Below are 16,945 nucleotides of genomic sequence, written 5' to 3' on the forward strand. Positions count from 1 at the left end.
ATTATAAGCAAACAGCATAAGGGGGACTAAATCTGGAATTGTTCAAAATGCACATGTGATGATGGTGAAGTGTCCACAAACATTTCACCATTCCTCGTGGAGAACTCCACTGCCCACGATGCCACCAGGAGTGACGTCACCCCGCTCACTGTCTCCTCCTGTCGGTAGCGCGCGTCTGTGACACTCTCCCGCTCCAGCCTGTCCTCCATGATTTCTGCAAAATGAGCAATAAATCTCGGGAAAAACAGACGCGCTTGTTGTTTTAATCGCCGTCATGAACAGACACAACAGCATACTGACACAGCGGCTTAGAGATCTCCAAAGGCACCGGTGAGCGCGCGGGTGAGCATGCCCGGTGACGTAGCGGCCCCGTCCGTGTGGGAAGTGGTGAGCGTGCTGGGCAGAGCGTTGTGCGCAGGCGCGGCTCTTACAGCCGCTCTCTACCTGATCCGCAGAGTGTGTTTAATAATGGCCTGGAAATCAGGAGGAGCCAACCAAGCGGAGCTTGTCAACAACCTCCGCAGTGAGTCTTTTAAACCTCTCAGATAACATTTTTTTTCCTGCACTTGTCTCGTACATGAATTCGTTAATAACTCCATGACGTTTCCGTGGTCGTGTTGACAATTAGCTATAGCAACGGTGCGCGCGCGCATAAAATAAAAAAAAAACTGGGCTGCTTTCTGTCACAGTTAGCCACTTCATGCTAGCTAGCTTTATTGTTGTTGTTCGACGTTTAAATATTTTCTTTTTCTTTTTTTTAAAAAAAATAATTGCAAGTACTTTTAAAAAATGTATATTTTTTAAATGTGCGTCACTAACTTTTCTGTAGCAGCTAGGTCAGTGTATAACATAACACCAGACATGTCATGTCATGCTAACCGAGCTATTATTATTATTATTATTATTATTATTATTATTATTATTATTCATAGTAATAATAGAACACGACGACGTATTTAAACATATTTAAAATGTATTAAAGTGTGGACGTTTATCAGCCACCAAACATATTTTCGATATGGTTGTTTATCTGCCGAACTGCACGAGCTCACATTGACCTCAAATACACCCCCGACTCGTGTATTATATTATTTATATTATATTAATACCAAGATATTCGAGCTATCCTGATAAAAACTGCTTTACAATAATATTTTACTAATATAAATCCTGAGCCCTCGTGTGTTAGCTAGGTGGGCGTGGCGGTGCGGAGGGTCATGTGACTTGCGATTTGGTGCCTGTACTCGATATAGGGACTGATACGATATTACCGTTTGTGTTGAGATTGTACGATAGCTAGCAGTTTATTTTCGGTTTACATATTGTCTTAAAAAAATAATAAAAAGTGTAGGTATTACTTAGTAAGGCATTACACTGCAGCGGTTTTGCTGTCACAGGCGAAAATCCCACTTGGTTGGTTGCGAGTTCAGCCGTCTGAGAGTGCGTAAAATGATGACAAAGTTCTGGCAGTGTCCCAAAAAATCCACCCATCCATCCATTTTCCATACCATTTATCCTGCATAGGGTTGTGGGGGAGCCTGGAGCCTATCCCAGGGGTCTCGGGGGTACGAGGCGGGGAACACCCTGTCTGGACGAGGTGCCAACCCATCGCAGGGCACGATCACGCACACACACGCGTGCGCACACACACACACATGCACACGGACATGCGCTACGGACAATTTGGAAATGGCAAGCAGCCCTATAGCTCGTGTCTTTGGGCTGGGGGAGGAAACCGGAGGAAACCGGAGGAAACCTCCGAAGCAGGCAGGGCAGAGGCGGGATTCAAACTCCCAACCCCAGAGGTGTGAGGCAAACCTACTAACCACTTAACCACCGCACCCCAAATCTATTAATATCTCAGAGCGTGCGACAGCTGCAACGACGCTCATCTAAAAGCAATGGATTAAGAGGATGGCACCAAACCCGAAATGTTTCCGGGGGGGGGTGTGCAGACTTTTGCACTCAATGATGTGCCTTCAGTATTGTTTAAGTCTGAATGCCTTTTGTAACATGGTAATGTTTCCCGTGCATTAAAGGAAGAAAGGGTGTCAGTAAAAGTCTGATTAGACGACCTCGAGAAGTATTTATTTTAGCAGAGCAGATGTACACCTTATACATGGAAACGTTTCGATGCCAGAACCCACTTCCAACTCTCCAGCGTATGACGATGTTTCCTACAGCATTCGAACGCAATGTTACTTGATTTCCCTGTTGCTTTTCCCTACGACATTTTTTTTTTAACCGTACTTTTGGTGTAAATTACTCCAGCGTCCTTTATTTTTAAAATCTGCAGTATGTAAGCGCAATTCGATTCGACCTTTAGTCTGTGTTTGATCAAATACGTCTAATCAATGTTTAGTCTGCGCGGGCAGCGCGACACTTCCCGACGCGGTCGTTTCGATCGTGTTTCGATTAAAAGAAGGCATTTTATCTATAGAGCCTGCGCCTTTCGAGTATACGTCGGCTTACGAGCGCGTACATCACTTTTCTAATACAGTTCGGCGTTGTTTTAAACAGAACTTAAAATGACGTCTGGAACGCAAAAACGAAAAAGTCTTAACGAACGCAATTCACGTGCACAAAACGTCGCAGTCGTTTGAAAATGACGTGTTTTCTTCGGACACAGCGTGAAATCGATTTGATCTGTGATATTGCTGTTTGTGTGAACAGTAATAAGATATCCCGGTAATTAAAACGCGATTCCGTCTTGGCTACGGTTCACGTTACGATGTTCCCATTTGCGTTAGCGGGTGTGTGTACCGTAGCCTCGGTCTTGCCTTCAGTGCGTTTGTGGTCTCCGGTCTTGCAATTTGACACTCGTGTTTAGCGTCCTGGCTCTCGCCTCGGCTCTGCCACATACCTGCTGGAAATAGCCGGGCCTGCACACACTGCTCGCTTTTTGTGGTGCGATTAATCATCACAGTAGAATGTCAATTACATAACTACGTGCTTGTGTATGAGTATATACGAGTTTGATACTTTTTGTTTGTTTAATTGAAAGACTCAAATCTCTCAGAGCCACTCTGTCTGTGTGAAATGGAAAGAATGGTATGTGTGTGTGTGTGTGTGTGTGTGTGTGTGTGTGTGTGTTTGACCGCACAAACTGAACTCCTTGTTGGTGTGCGTCTCTCTTCCTTCAGAGAATGGCATCATCAAGTCGGACCGTGTGTACGAAGTCATGCTAAGCACAGACCGAGCCCATTTCTCCAGATGTAACCCTTATATGGACTCTCCACAGTCTATAGGTACGTACGACGTCATTCGGCACACGGACGTGTGACTGAACGTTATACCGTTTTTTGCTTTATCATCGTTGCACCATCGGTATAAGCTCTAACTAAAGTGCCGTCTCTCGTCACGTTCGAGATCGTAGATAAGGCTTGTGTTCGTGTTTTGATGAATCATGATGATCAGTAATTTGATTAAATAACGCAGAGCGAGCTTTAACTCTGCCAGATCCCGGGTCCACCGACGGAGGCGGAAACAACTTGGCGTTGCCGTTATAGTAAAATGTCATTTTAGATTAACAGAAAATCGTATTTTATTCCTCGTATACCACAGTAAACCATCAACGGTTAACATTTTTGTAATTTTTTTTACAGATTTTTAGTTACATTTAATCTCGCGATCATTCGCAAAACCAAGGTAGTTCTTGTTTTCACACACGCACACCGTATGGCCAAAAGTTTGTGGACACCTGACCACCACACCTGTACGTGTATGTCGAACATCCCTTTCTGGATTTAGACCGCCTTTGCTGTTCTAATACGTTCTGCTCTTCCGGGAAGGCTTTCCGCTAGATTTTACCGCGTGGTTGCGTGCGGCGGTTCGTGCTCGTTCAGTCGGCATGCTGGAGGAACATGTTTGGGCCTCTTCGCTCTGGTGAAGGGAAAATCTTAAATTCAATACATTTGTGTAGTTCCAGCTTTGTGTTTAGGGAAGCGCTACGTACAGGTGTGACGGTCAGGTGTCCACATACTTTTGGCTATATAGTGTTATGTAGTTACAGCAGCTATAGCCAGCCTCTCTTTTTAATTTCTTTTGACTTATAAGAGCAAAAAAAAAAACAAACCCCAAAACAAAACATATCTGGTCTGTTAGCAAAAATTCATAAAGCACAAAATTCTCAGTCCTAAACACAGAAAAGCTGTTGTTTGTTGTTATTATTATTACTACTACTATTCTTATCGGGCGTGGATTATGCGGAGCATCCGCCGTACGAGTCCCTGCGAATGAGCTGTCACTATAGAAACGATAACAGAACGAACGCATTAATACCGCGTACATACCCGTGATTTGAATCACAAGATGGGCACCACTGTCCGAGCCGCCGTGCTAGAAAATGAATCAACACCAGTCAGGTCTGTTTTCAGATGTATCGCGAGACGATGCAGCGTGCAGCAGTATAATAAGGTTGCTGTGTTTTAGCTGTTTTGTGTTACAGAGTAATGAATCTGTGTACGTCTTTTGAATTTCCACAGGATACCAGGCAACCATCAGTGCGCCACATATGGTATGTCCCAAGTCTCTCTTTGTTTTTTTTTGTTTTTTTGAGGTATTAGAAACCCTTCAGCTTTCATTGACAAATAAATCAGAATTCTGACAGAATAATAATGTCTTAAATGTACTTGTATATATGTGTATGTATGTATATGTGTGTGTGTGTATATATATATATATATATATATATGTATATATCTTCATAAATATGAAATAAAACGTCATCAGACTTTCACACAAGTCCTAAAAGTAGACAAAGAGAACCCAGTTAAACAAACTTACACTGTCATTTATTTATTTATTTATTTATTTATTTATTTATTTATTTATTGAGGACTATGACCCATTATTATATATCTGTGCATGGCGAAGGTATGTCGAGCTCCAGGCTGAGCATTTCATTTGAAGGTGAAATTTGATTGTTTTTTAATTTCTTTTTTAGGTCATATTCATGCCGCTCTACAGAAAATTCTACAGGGTTCGCAAACTTTCAAGCACCACTCTGTAGAACAAAGCCGTAAAGTCTTTCGAAAGACATTCGATATCTAGTCCCGCGGGACGCCGTAAAGCCACGGCTCGAGCGGAAGCGTGGCGGTGAGACGTAAGCAGACGTCACGGGCGAGCATTTTAAATTTGCAGAATTTTTCAGTCGTGCTCCTTTCCATCTCCTTTACCTTCTGTAAAGCTCGCGACGCTATTCGTTTCCCCAAACATTAGGTAGCTAGACGAACGTTAACCGAAACACCGAAGCTTGTAGCTAAACGTTAGTCCGCTAAAAGGATAATACGAAGCACGTGTTATGTAATTATGACCTAAATGCAAACGTCATCTCATTAATCATTTGAAAATATCTGTATATACTGTATGTGTTTTCAGACTTCGTTCATTCCTCAAGGTCGACTCTTGAAATTTCTTGCACCCCGTAGTGAGACTCTGCTCAAGACGCCCGCAGTTAGATAGAATCCAGCTGAAGAACAGTTGCTTGTTTTTTCCCCAGTAATTTTTTTAAAGGAAACAGCTGCTGGCCATATCGCCTCTAAAATGCTGCCAGTGCATAACCGGCACCAGACTTTGAACCCAAGCCGATCATTTGAATCCAAATAGCATACAGTTGGACTATTGCCATAAGAAATGTTGTTGATATCTCTGTGTTTTGTGTGTGTGTGTAGCATGCATATGCACTGGAGTTGTTACATGATCAGCTATATGAAGGTGCCAAAGCTCTGGATGTGGGATCAGGCAGCGGCATCCTGTCCGTCTGTTTCGCCAGAATGGTGAGTCACAAATCGGCTTCTTGCTGAAGTCAGTTCTTTAACGAGCTCTTAGGGGTGATAAGAACTTTGTGTCACATGTTTTGATGATTTACCCGTTCGTTAACTATTAAGCATTAAGTTGTTTGTGCAACAATAGAGCCATCGGTATTAAGAAAAACAAACCAAAAAAAAAAAAACGTGATGCATCAGCCAGGAACCTTGGGGTGATTCTCGGTGACAGCTTGACCTTTACAGACCACATTTCATCAACTGCATGGTCCTGTAGGTTCATTCTGTATAACATCAAGAAAATCAGACCGTATCTCACCGAACAGGCTACACAGATACTAGTCCAGACTCTTGTTATCTCAAAACTGGACTACTGCAACGCACTACTCTTGGGACTCCCAGGCAGCTCCGTCAAACCCCTTCAGATGATTCAGAATGCAGCAGCACGCCTCGTCTTCAACCAGCCCAAGAGAACCCATGTCACACCGCTCTTCATCTCCCTCCACTGGCTTCCTGTATCCGCCCGCATCAAATTCAAAGCCTTGATACTCGCATACAAGACCTTGTCTGGAACAGCACCCTCCTACTTCAACTCTTTCCTGAAGGCCTACGTTCCCTCATGCAATCTGCCATCGGTTAACGACCGACGCTTAGTAGCGCCTACTCAGTGTGGCTCAAGGTCCCTTTCCAGAACCTTCAAACTAACTGTCCCTCAGTGGTGGAATGAACTTCCAACCTCAATCCGGACCGCAGAATCTGTCACTATTTAAAAAAAAAAACAAACAGCTATCGACCTAGTTCTTCCATGAGCACTTAACTAACCCCTAAAACGCCAACCTCCATATTATTTAAAATTTTTATATATTTTTTTAACTCACACTGGCTTTTGCACCTCTTCTCTGCACACTTTGCTTCTCTAGACCTCAATTATACATCTTGTATGGTAGCACTACTTGTATTGTTCTCCGCTTGATATATCGCTTTGCTTGCATTTCCTCATTCTTAAGTCGCTTTGGATAAAAGCGTCTGCTACATGAATAGATGTAATTGTATTTGCCTCAAGTGTTGAGTTTTGCTTTATATGTTCTGAGTCGCAGGTGGGGCCAAAAGGAAAAGTCATCGGGATCGACCACATAAAGGAACTGGTGGACGACTCGATCAACAACGTTAAGAAGGATGATCCCACTCTGATATCATCAGGTCGCATCAAACTTCTCGGTAAGGTAAAGTTCCACGATTGCAGATTCTTAAAAGTGTCCTAGATACTTTCCCTGAAGCTTTCATCCACACGTAGATACTGGATTTTTGATTTCCACGAGCTGTAAACCGTAATCCTCAAGATTAAAACAAAAAAAAATAAAGGCTTGATATGTAATGAATCTAAAATATATGAAAGTTCTACTTTTTGAATTAAATTACGGGGGGAAAAAACGAACTTTTCCACAATATTCTCATTTTTCGAGATGCACCTGTATGTTTTGATTGGGCCTGAGAGCTTGAGGTGAATCAAAAATGATTGTGATCATTACACTTCAGTACATTTAGTAGTAAGGCAGAATCTACTGACTTATTTTCCTCAGGATTTACTTTCTTTCTTTATTTACTTCTTCTCAGCTCCGGCCTTGGTCGTTAAAGTGCTTAGATGACACATTGTCCACGTGCATTGTTGTGCTTTTTGAATCACTCTGCACAGCAACATCTTTGGCTTGCTCAATTGGGATAAATTCGCACATTTAAAATCTGTATGCCGTGTTTATAGGTTTCTGTAAAGCTGCTTTGAGACAATGTCTATTGTAAAAAGCGCCGTACAAATAAAATAAAATTGAATTGAATTGAACATCTGGAAAATGGCAACGTTTACGCCAGCCCTGAGATTTGAACTCTTAATCCAACAGACCGCCACGATAACGACTTTTGTTGGACGATATATTGTCCCAGAAATAATTGCGATAAACGATATTATTGTCGTTTTAGAGCATTTTATGCCACCGATATAATGATAATATAATACCATAATAATGCAAGTACACCCTTTCAAAGAGCAACGAACTTTTCATAATTGAGAACATTCAGACGTTGGGATTGGAATGATCAGAAAGAATTTAATATCCTAAATAAATGTAGCATAACTAAAATAAAACCACACAACCAAAACAATAAATAAAATGGACTCTTAATACAATATTGTTTTTCCTTTAGTTCTTCATCGTGCGTGTTTTAGTGCGTCGTTACGGAAAGGGCGTGTTCACACCGTGACCCGTTCTACCTAGCGCCTTACTTAAGTTCGAGTTCACTTGTGCATTCGTGTCATTTTGTGCAGAAGCAGGTTGTAACATTGTGTTTACGTTGTGTAAATGTCTGATTAATCTCATGGGAGTTCATTAACCCGTTAGTAAAGCGCTTCAGTTTACCGCCGTCCATTCGCTGTCCAGCTTAAGCGGCTCAATCCCCGAAATTACTGACTACGACTGGATTATTTCCAACACTAGGACTATTCTTTCTAGAGTTTTCTACTTCAAAAAACATTAACATCTTACATGTCGTTTTTTTTTCAACAGTACGTTTTAATTCAAGTCGATGCTAGTGTTTGGTACACGTCTTAGATTCGAACGCATTAGAACGTGCATTTTTATCTTAAATTCGACGAATATTCGAAGTTGACGAAAGGACAGGAGCAGCGTGAAGGTCTCAAATGTTGTAGACATTCATTCTTATGTAAACAAACATGCGTATGAACACAACGTGCGATATCGAGGTCACGTCCGTATATCGTACGATACGTCTAACACTTCCTTATTTCATTTCTCACAAATTTGTCTAAATGGATTCGTTTCTGTAGAGTTGCATCTGTCGAATGCTTAATGAATGTCTCTCTTGGGTTACATTCTTAGCTCCAGTTTGTCGATATGCTAAGAGCCCTTAGAGGTTCTGTTGTAAATGCGAAGGCACAGGTGCTAAATTATTCAGCAGTGCGTGTCTGAATCCTTGTCTTGACTCTATCGCACTCAAATAGCATCACAGCAAGGTTGGCATCGCTACGGCAGCCTGCCCATCTGTTCAGAGAAGAACTGGGCACTGAGGCTGCTTAGGTCATGGGACCTGATTGTGTGTGTGTGTGTGTGTGTGTGTGTTTGCAGTTGGAGATGGCAGGTTGGGCTATCCGGAGGAGGCTCCCTATGATGCGATACACGTAGGAGCCGCAGCTCCCTCTGTTCCACAGGCTGTAAGTTCCACCCTGAAGCTCAAGCGCAGCTCCAACGTCCATACGTTTACACACTGATGCACTGACACGTGCCGAAAAAGTTAATGCAATTGTTAACACGGACACCTGAAAATACGGTCACTCCTTCGCGGTTCTACATTCAAAGCAGCTCGAGGAGGACGACTGCATCCTAAATTGTCGCGGTCGAGTAAACTAAAAACGTGACTGGGGTTGTATTTTAGCAGTGCGGTATGTACGTAGACCGTCAATGTCCGAATCTCCCGCGCCTTGGTATCATTGAAGCAGAAAAGAATGCAATATAGACTTATACAGAGGTGACGGCGGACATGTTAAGTAGATTAGATTATAATCTGTAAATGTAGCGGCGCCTTTTAGTGGAACTGTATTGAGACGTTTAAATGCAGTTTTCTAATTGTTTCACCTTTTTTTTGGCGGTTAGCAGAACTTTTACTTACGATGGAGATCTGTCCGTGCAAAAGAGTTGCTTAGCAATAAAAATTACAATCGATCTGCTAGTTTAGGACTTTATAACTTGGATAAAACGATATTTTTTTAGAATCAAGACAGGATTTCCTTCTGTAATATGAATTTGTGTACTGTCTTGTATGGAGCTCAACCGATCGATCGGTTTTGCGGATTAATCAGCACCGATAACTGATTGCTGCAACTGTCGGTTATCTGCAAAGATCCACCCCGATAGTTGTTCCCGGTTGCATAAGGTGCGGGAGCGGCTGAGGAGGGTCCGCAGTCATTCTACAGTACGAAAGCGGCCTCTAGAGGCGAAATAAAAACTATCGCTGACAACTTTTGTTGTGTTATTCGAAGTGTTTTTTTTTTAAATTCATTTCAGACGTCTCTATTTTTATGTTATTTGGAGTGTTACTGTTGTAGTTGTAGTGTGTTGTAAGGTTGTTGCGTGTCTCCCGTAGTTACTGGACCAGCTGAAGCCTGGTGGGCGTCTCATCCTGCCAGTCGGACCAGCTGGAGGGAACCAGATGCTGGAGCAGCATGACAAGCTGGAGGACGGCAGCACCAAAATGAAGCCCCTCATGGGGGTGATTTACGTGCCTTTAACAGACAAAGACAAGCAGTGGTCCAGGTGGAAGTGACTTCCTGTTCCTCTCTTCCCCCTCCCTCCTTTCCCCAGGGAACAGGTGAAAATGGTGTGGAGCAAGACAAGGCTGCCTTTGCTGCAAGTCGCCTGGTTTTTGTTTTTGTTTTGTTTTTTGCGTGCCTTCTCCATACCATGACAAGTGTCTGCACATTTTTATTCCTTAACCTCTGCCTCTCATTTCTCTCTAAATGATAGAGGAAAAGAAATTTTGGATATATATTTTTTTAAATAACTTTTTTATTTTTTATTTATTTTTATTTTTTTACATTTGACTGCATAACAAGTTCCTTCATTGCATTTTGCGATGGCTTGACTTTAACTTGACTCACTCAATGCTTTAGAAAGAGCAGCATGTCTCCCATAAGCAGAGTGCTGGCTATGTTATACAGTTGCAATCGAAATGATTCAACCCCCATTGCAAATCAGGTTTATTGTCAAATTTGAGCCTTTCAGCTGTTTGCAATGAACAAATCAGACAAAAGCAATTGAAATAGTTCAACACAACGAATGCTTCAAGTGGTGAAAATGCAACTTACAATGATTCCTCCAGTGTCAAAATGATCTCGAGCATCTTTAGTACTTAGTAGAGCACCCTTTTGCTGTTATGACCTGCTGCAAACGAGATACATAGCTTCTGGCAGCGTTCCTGAGGAATCTTAGCCTGTTCCTCATGGGCAATGGCCTCCAGTTCAGTAATATTCTTGGGTTTGTGTGCTGCAACCACTTTCTTCAAATCCCACCAGAGATTTTCTATGGGGTTCAAGTCAGGTGACTGTGATGGCCCTGTAGAATCTTCCAGGACTTCTTCTACAACCAAGTCTTGGTGGAATTTGAGGTATGTTTGGGATCATTGTGCTGTTGGAAGGTCCAGTGACGCCCAAGCTTCAGCTTCCTCACAGACGGCATGACGTTTTCTCCTAGGATTTCCTGATACTTCAGTGAATCCATCTCGCCTTCCACACGCTGCAGGTTTCCAGTGCCGGAGGATGCAAAGCAGCCCCAGAGCATCACCGAGCCTCCACCATGCTCGACTGTGGACAGAGTGTTCTTTCTTCATTCTTCTTCCTCCAGACATAGCGCTGATCCATCGTGCAGAAAAGTTCCAGATATGTTTCATCGCTCCACAGAACAGATTCCCAAAACTTCTGTGGCTTATATGATTTTGAGCCGAATTTTCTTGTGCTTTTGGGTCAGTAGTGGTGTACAGCTTGGACTTCTGGCATGGAAACCTTCTGCGTTTAGTACGCGCCTTACTCTGCTCACTGAAACCTCAGTGCTTGTTATACCGAGTCTCGCTGCAGGTCTTTTGCAGTCACTCGAGGGTTTTCACAACCTGCCTTCCCAGAAATCTGCTTGTAGCCGTTGATGGCTTCCTTTTTCTGCCCCAAGCCAGTTCGGGTATTTCATGTGTTCCAGCTCAAGCACACCTGGTGCAACTAATGAAGCGCTTGATTAGAATATGCATAAGGTGTGCTTGAAACAACACCTGTTTTGCATATTTGTGCTGTTGTGAGAGATTCTATTCAGGGGGTTGAATAATTTTGAAACTGGAGAAATCATTATAAGTTGCATTTTCAGCTGAATTTGGGGAAACCACTTGAAGCATTCGTTGTGTCGATCTATTTCAGTTGCTTTTGTTTGATTTGTTCACTTCAAACAGCTGAAAGTCTGTACGGTTTGACAACAAAGCCTGATTTGCACTGGGGGTTGCAACTGTATATTCTCTACTCATGGCAGTTTTTTAAAAACCTTCACATGCATGTTAGATGCGATCTGAACCCACGTTCAGGTGGTGCTTTTTTGTGTGTGTGTGTGTGTGTGTGTTAACAAGTATTATACCACATCGCTGTTGAATTCTTAATTCTGATTGGTCAGAAGAAGGTGTTGATACATTTTCTAGAACAGCAGCACTGACGATAGTTCCAACTCTAAGTCAAAAGACGGGCTTACGTTGGCTTACGTTGTTACGGCATAACAACGTCCCGTCGTTGTTCTAGGTTATCGTTTCTATAGTAACAGCTCAGTCACAGGGTGCTCCACAGACTCTCAGCCTAAATAACACATTAAATCAAAAACAATTCTTTGTTCGAAATGTAATAGAGGGACGTTTTCTGTAAGGAGACGTTTATCTGAGTTGAAGTTTCGTGACCTCTTCCAGGACGGAGGATTTCGCCGTTTCCCAGTCACGTGACTGCCTTGTCTCATTCAATTCGAGAGAAAGTGAGCAAACAGCTGCTAAGTAATAATGGGAAAGCATTTGTTTCGCAGATGTTCCACACCATAAAAAAAAAAAGTATTATATTCGTTGCCAACCCTCTAAAAATCCTTATTAAACGGAACGTGGGAGTATTTCCCGTCATTCTGCTTTGAGGTATTAGTTAATTATGTCCCAAAAGTCTCCATACATGGGGGACTGTGTTTGCCAGCACCATGTCGGTTGTTCCTTCGTCAGTGGATGTTCGTGGACGTCCAGTTCTTCTCGGTCGGTCCACGACACTTCCCGTCTTTTTGAATCTGTTAATAAGTTTTCCGACAGTATGTTTCAGTGTTCATTTTGGACCGACAGCGCAGTTTGGGAACGGCTAATATTGCGCGTGCGCGAGTGTATTAAACGAAGGTGAAGATCTAAATGCAAGCATTCTCCGTACTGACGTTACACACGTACTGACCGGGATGGTCAATTTTTTTTTAATGTCGCCGTGTGTGTGTGTGTGTGTGTGCGTGTGTGTGTGTTTGCAAGAGAGATATTATTAACTCTTTTCTCTTTGTCTTTCGTAGGGATGAGCTCTAAAACAACAATCTGGCAATATTCACGATCATACATACACACACATACACACACACACACACACATACAGCATCCATCTGGACTTAACAACTAACGACAGGATGGTAAACGGACGACGAAGAAAAGCCACGCTCTCTGCACTCTCGCTCTCGGGACAGTCTGATCGCCGTGTGGCCAAAGAGCCATCAGGATGGATAAAACAGACGGCTTTAAAAAAAAACAAAAAAACAACAACAACAAAGGAAAATAAAAACTAAATGAGGGGCTTTGTCTTGACATTTTCATGCCTGCAGTTTGCTTTGGATTTATTTGTGAATTGTTCTCTTTGTTGATTTGCAGGTGCACTTTTTTTATGAGAACTACAGTATTGCAGCTGATTCTTTTTTTTTTTTTCTCCTTTTTTTTGTTTTTGTTTACATGCGTTTCAGCTTGTTTGGAGCTGGTGCTGTTTCTCATTTGGACTAAAGGAATGGGAGTGGTATTAAAGGAGAAGTCCACACTCTGTTCTTTGCTCATGTTAAAGGGGTGCTCCTGAAACCATGCTGAATGGTTTTGAGCTTTTTTTTTTTTTGGTTTTTTTTTTTTTTTTTTTTTTTGGGGACATGTCGAGATTGTAAAACGTTCTGGGAATTTTTAGAGCGTAGATTTCAATTTAAAAGCTTGGGGCTGCGACTGAGATTAGATCGATGAAGCGTTCTTTATCAGGGCTTTTCAGACTTTTCATTACCCCCTTTCAACGTCAAAATGATTTCCCATCTACTAATTAGCTAGAAAAATGACCCAGTCTTACGTTATCAGAATCTGGAGAAGAAGAAGAAGAAAAAAAAACCCCCCACTAATATAATCCATTTAAATCGAAAGATGATCTTAAAAGCAGTACTCTGAAAAGTATTCCATTTTCTTTGTGCATCGTTTCAGATTCATTTCTTAGGAACAGTTCTTACGTGTGAAGCTGCGTGTACAGTTCCCGAGCCTCTGCTCTAAATCCCCATTCGAACCCCCACGGCTGCTGCAGCAACAGTTTAGCGTAGATTTGCTCAGGCTGCTATGACACTATTTTAACCCTAGCTGATTAACAAACAGCTCCTTGCTAATGCCATCCTGGACCGACTGCTTCCATTCGCGCTGTCCGACACGCTCCAGAGGTTCACGCTGTGTGAAAACAAGCACACGCGTGCTAACACTCTTATCTCTCTCACACAGATGCGCACACATGCAGTGCTGAGCTTGTGTCCCCTTCCACTGTGGACATGCTGGCTGTCACCTTGCTGATTGTGACACACGCGTGGCGTTGTACAAATAAAACCCAACACCGTGCAAACCGTTCCGTCTCCCGCTTTCTTCTTTTCTTTTCACCATTACAGCCATCACACATCACGTGAAGGACGTGTTAATACAGTTCACCTGTTATAGTGTTATAGAGCCTAGAACTTTTCACGAGTCTGATATTATGTATAGCGCTTTTGAGGTTTGGATCAATCTGAGTGACCAGTTAAATATGCTAATAAATATACACCGATCAGCCATTATATTAAAACCACTGGCCTAATATTGTGTAGGTCCCTATTGTGGCGTCAAAACAGCCCTGAGCCGTCGAAGCACGGACTCCACAAGACCTCTGAAGGTGTGCTGTGGTATCTGGCACCAAGTCTTTAGCAGCAGATCCTTTAAATCCTCTAAGTTGTGAGGTGGGACCTCCATGGATTGGACGTGTGTGTCCAAAACATCCCACAAATGCTCGATCGGATTGAGATCTGGGGAATTTGTGAACACCCCACAAGACCTGTTGTCTTGGAGACGCTCTGACCCAGTCGTCTAGCCATCACAATTTGGCCCTTGTCAAAGCCAGTGGTTTTAATGTTATGGCTGATCGGTGTAAAAACTCTAATAACTTTGACAATAGAGGCTTGTGATTTCCACCACTATAACTAAATATAAAATATTAGAGTGTCAGACTCTCTGTATGTTTAAGGGTTATACCTCTTAGCACACTTGGAGGTGTGCTGTTCTAGGAAAATAGTCACAATCGGGTGTGTGATACAGCCGGACGTGTTAAACTAATGTTACCGTTACCACCACGAAGCCGATTATTTTCCAATAACAGCAAACACAACGCGTTTTATTTATCTTGTACCACGGTAATTTACCAGCTCTAACACTTGTTTTTATTTAAAGAAAGATACAACACTTTTTTTTTTTTTTATCCATTTAGAGTTACATTTAATGTTGTGGAACATCCATGATACAAGTTCCTGTTATCGCTTACTCTTTGTAAGTTTGACACGTCAGTCACGTTCATTACCAGTTCAATGATTGACAGTTGGTTGGCAGGAAGCCTCTTTGAGAGATCTTCCAGTCATACGGAGAAGCCGTGCAAAACTACGCAAAACCCTAAAGGTGCATGTACATACAGTATGATTTCCTCTCATTGCCCCATAATAAAAGTGAAACTGCTCATGGGGGAAAAAGAAAAAAAAAAAACATTTCAGAAAATTTTATATATATATATATATATATATATATATATATATATATATATATAAATCATAAATTTCAACAGGTAGTCGTACATAGTGTATTGTACATAAAGCATTACATTTACAGTACAGAGTAACTAGAGATGACACGGAAACGACTCGGGGATAAACACCGGGGCTTTGACTTTCATAAAGTAAGATCAGACGTCATACTGCATTTACTGATTTCATCAGAGGATTGTGGTTTTCATTCCAGAGACCAATTTCATGTTACCTTCTCGCACGTTTCGCTTGCTTCATGACAGTTGGCGAATAAGCAGGAAAAACACTTTAGCTAGACAAATTAGCTAGTTTGTTTCAAATGAGATGACAAGGTGGGCTTATTTCAGCCTTTCTTAGTCAAATATTATATAGAGTATTTGGAAACCCTGGAGGGTGAGATGAAAAACATGCCTCAAGTGGTTGAAGAGGAAGTTTTCCGTCTTGTCCAACCGAGATACGCTACGGTTTCTGTAGTCAAATTCTGTTTTCTTGTTATTTTCTTAATAAGATTCCGAAGACGAGCAAGGTGATGTAATGGACGTCGGCTTGTCGCTCCTCTTTCTCACAATACACAATGAATTATCTGGCGTTTTCTCTTCAGAACCTTCCAGAAACTAAACGTTTGGATGAAAACTTTGGAGAGAATGCGGTTTATTATCCGCTTAAGTCTGATAGCGACCTAATTGAATCATGAATCAGCAGAAGTCGGTTCGAAGGAAAACTACTATTTAAATCGTCATCCTTTCCAGCTGTGATGTGCGTTACAAGCTCATGAGTCAACAGTCTAGTTGGCAGAAAGGATTGTGTCGAGTCGCTGTGATGTCACAAGACCAATCCATACGATTCGGCGGCGATCGTATGTACACAAATGGTTCGATGATGTTAGTTCTGATTATATTTTTCGAGCTTGCAATGATCTTGTATATGATGCAACGTTCTCCTTTATCAGATCTCCAAGGTTTTAGTTTCCGATATCTCAGCACTGCAGATGAAACCAGTTTGAGCCAGTTTTAGAGTTCTCCTGCAGTCCAGTAACCTCATTTTACCCAGTCTTTACGACCCTTTTGTCAGAATATGAAGTATATAACGTTTGATTCAGTCTGCTACTTGAATTAGTCTTGTATCCGAATCACTGAGAGTATAGTCTCGCTCTTTCTTAAGGCATAATAAGGAACAGTTTTTATCGAGCTTCTGGAGGCAGAATGATTCTCTCTACTTTCCTTCTGGGGAATTTTTTCCTCACCAACGGATAATATTTACATCGAGGGTTCATTTTTATTATTCAATATACTTCCAGTGCATACCGTATATTCGCTTCAAATTTACACACACGACGTCTTCGTAAGCATTCAATCCCGTCTGTGAGTATCGGAACAGCAAGGCCGATTCGATTGTTTTCGCTATACGTTGAAGACATTTAGGTTTGAGATCGAAAGACGAATATGAGACGACAGATCAGAATTTCAGCTTTTATTTCCTCATATTTACAACTGTTTAAAGAATTAATAGCATTGAATGTCTACTCTTGGGTTAAGC

The 16,945-nt window shown here is 41.9% G+C and overlaps 1 protein-coding gene across 4 annotated transcripts; it reads left to right on the forward strand.

The window, feature by feature from the left end:
• Positions 1–219: 219 nt before the first annotated feature.
• Positions 220–13,166, forward strand: pcmt (protein-L-isoaspartate (D-aspartate) O-methyltransferase). 4 transcript variants are annotated; one of them, XR_008388006.1, is made up of 8 exons: positions 220–523; positions 3,144–3,248; positions 4,485–4,516; positions 5,673–5,777; positions 6,863–6,983; positions 8,903–8,988; positions 9,918–10,180; positions 12,881–13,166. XR_008388006.1 is itself a non-coding variant. In XM_053644222.1 (8 exons), the coding sequence occupies exons 1-7, from the start codon at positions 349–351 to the stop codon at positions 10,095–10,097; spliced, it is 804 nt and encodes a 267-aa protein (XP_053500197.1). In that variant the 5' UTR covers positions 222–348; the 3' UTR covers positions 10,098–10,142; positions 12,881–13,166. The 4 variants fall into 4 exon arrangements, 2 of the variants coding, with proteins under 2 accessions (XP_053500197.1, XP_053500188.1); XR_008388005.1 differs by having other exon boundaries at positions 221–523; positions 9,918–10,151; XM_053644222.1 differs by having other exon boundaries at positions 222–523; positions 9,918–10,142.
• Positions 13,167–16,945: the final 3,779 nt, after the last annotated feature.

This window comes from Ictalurus furcatus, chromosome 2 (assembly GCF_023375685.1).
Source record: "Ictalurus furcatus strain D&B chromosome 2, Billie_1.0, whole genome shotgun sequence".
Lineage (NCBI taxonomy): Eukaryota > Metazoa > Chordata > Actinopteri > Siluriformes > Ictaluridae > Ictalurus > Ictalurus furcatus.

Coding starts and splice junctions, on each gene's coding strand:
- pcmt (XM_053644213.1), top strand. CDS start 349: ATGCCCGGTGACGTAGCGGCCCCGTCCGTGTGGGAAGTGGTGAGCGTG. Junction 4,517..5,672: donor CCATCAGTGCGCCACATATG/GTATGTCCCAAG, acceptor GTGTGTGTGTAG/CATGCATATGCACTGGAGTT. Junction 5,778..6,862: donor CCGTCTGTTTCGCCAGAATG/GTGAGTCACAAA, acceptor TCTGAGTCGCAG/GTGGGGCCAAAAGGAAAAGT.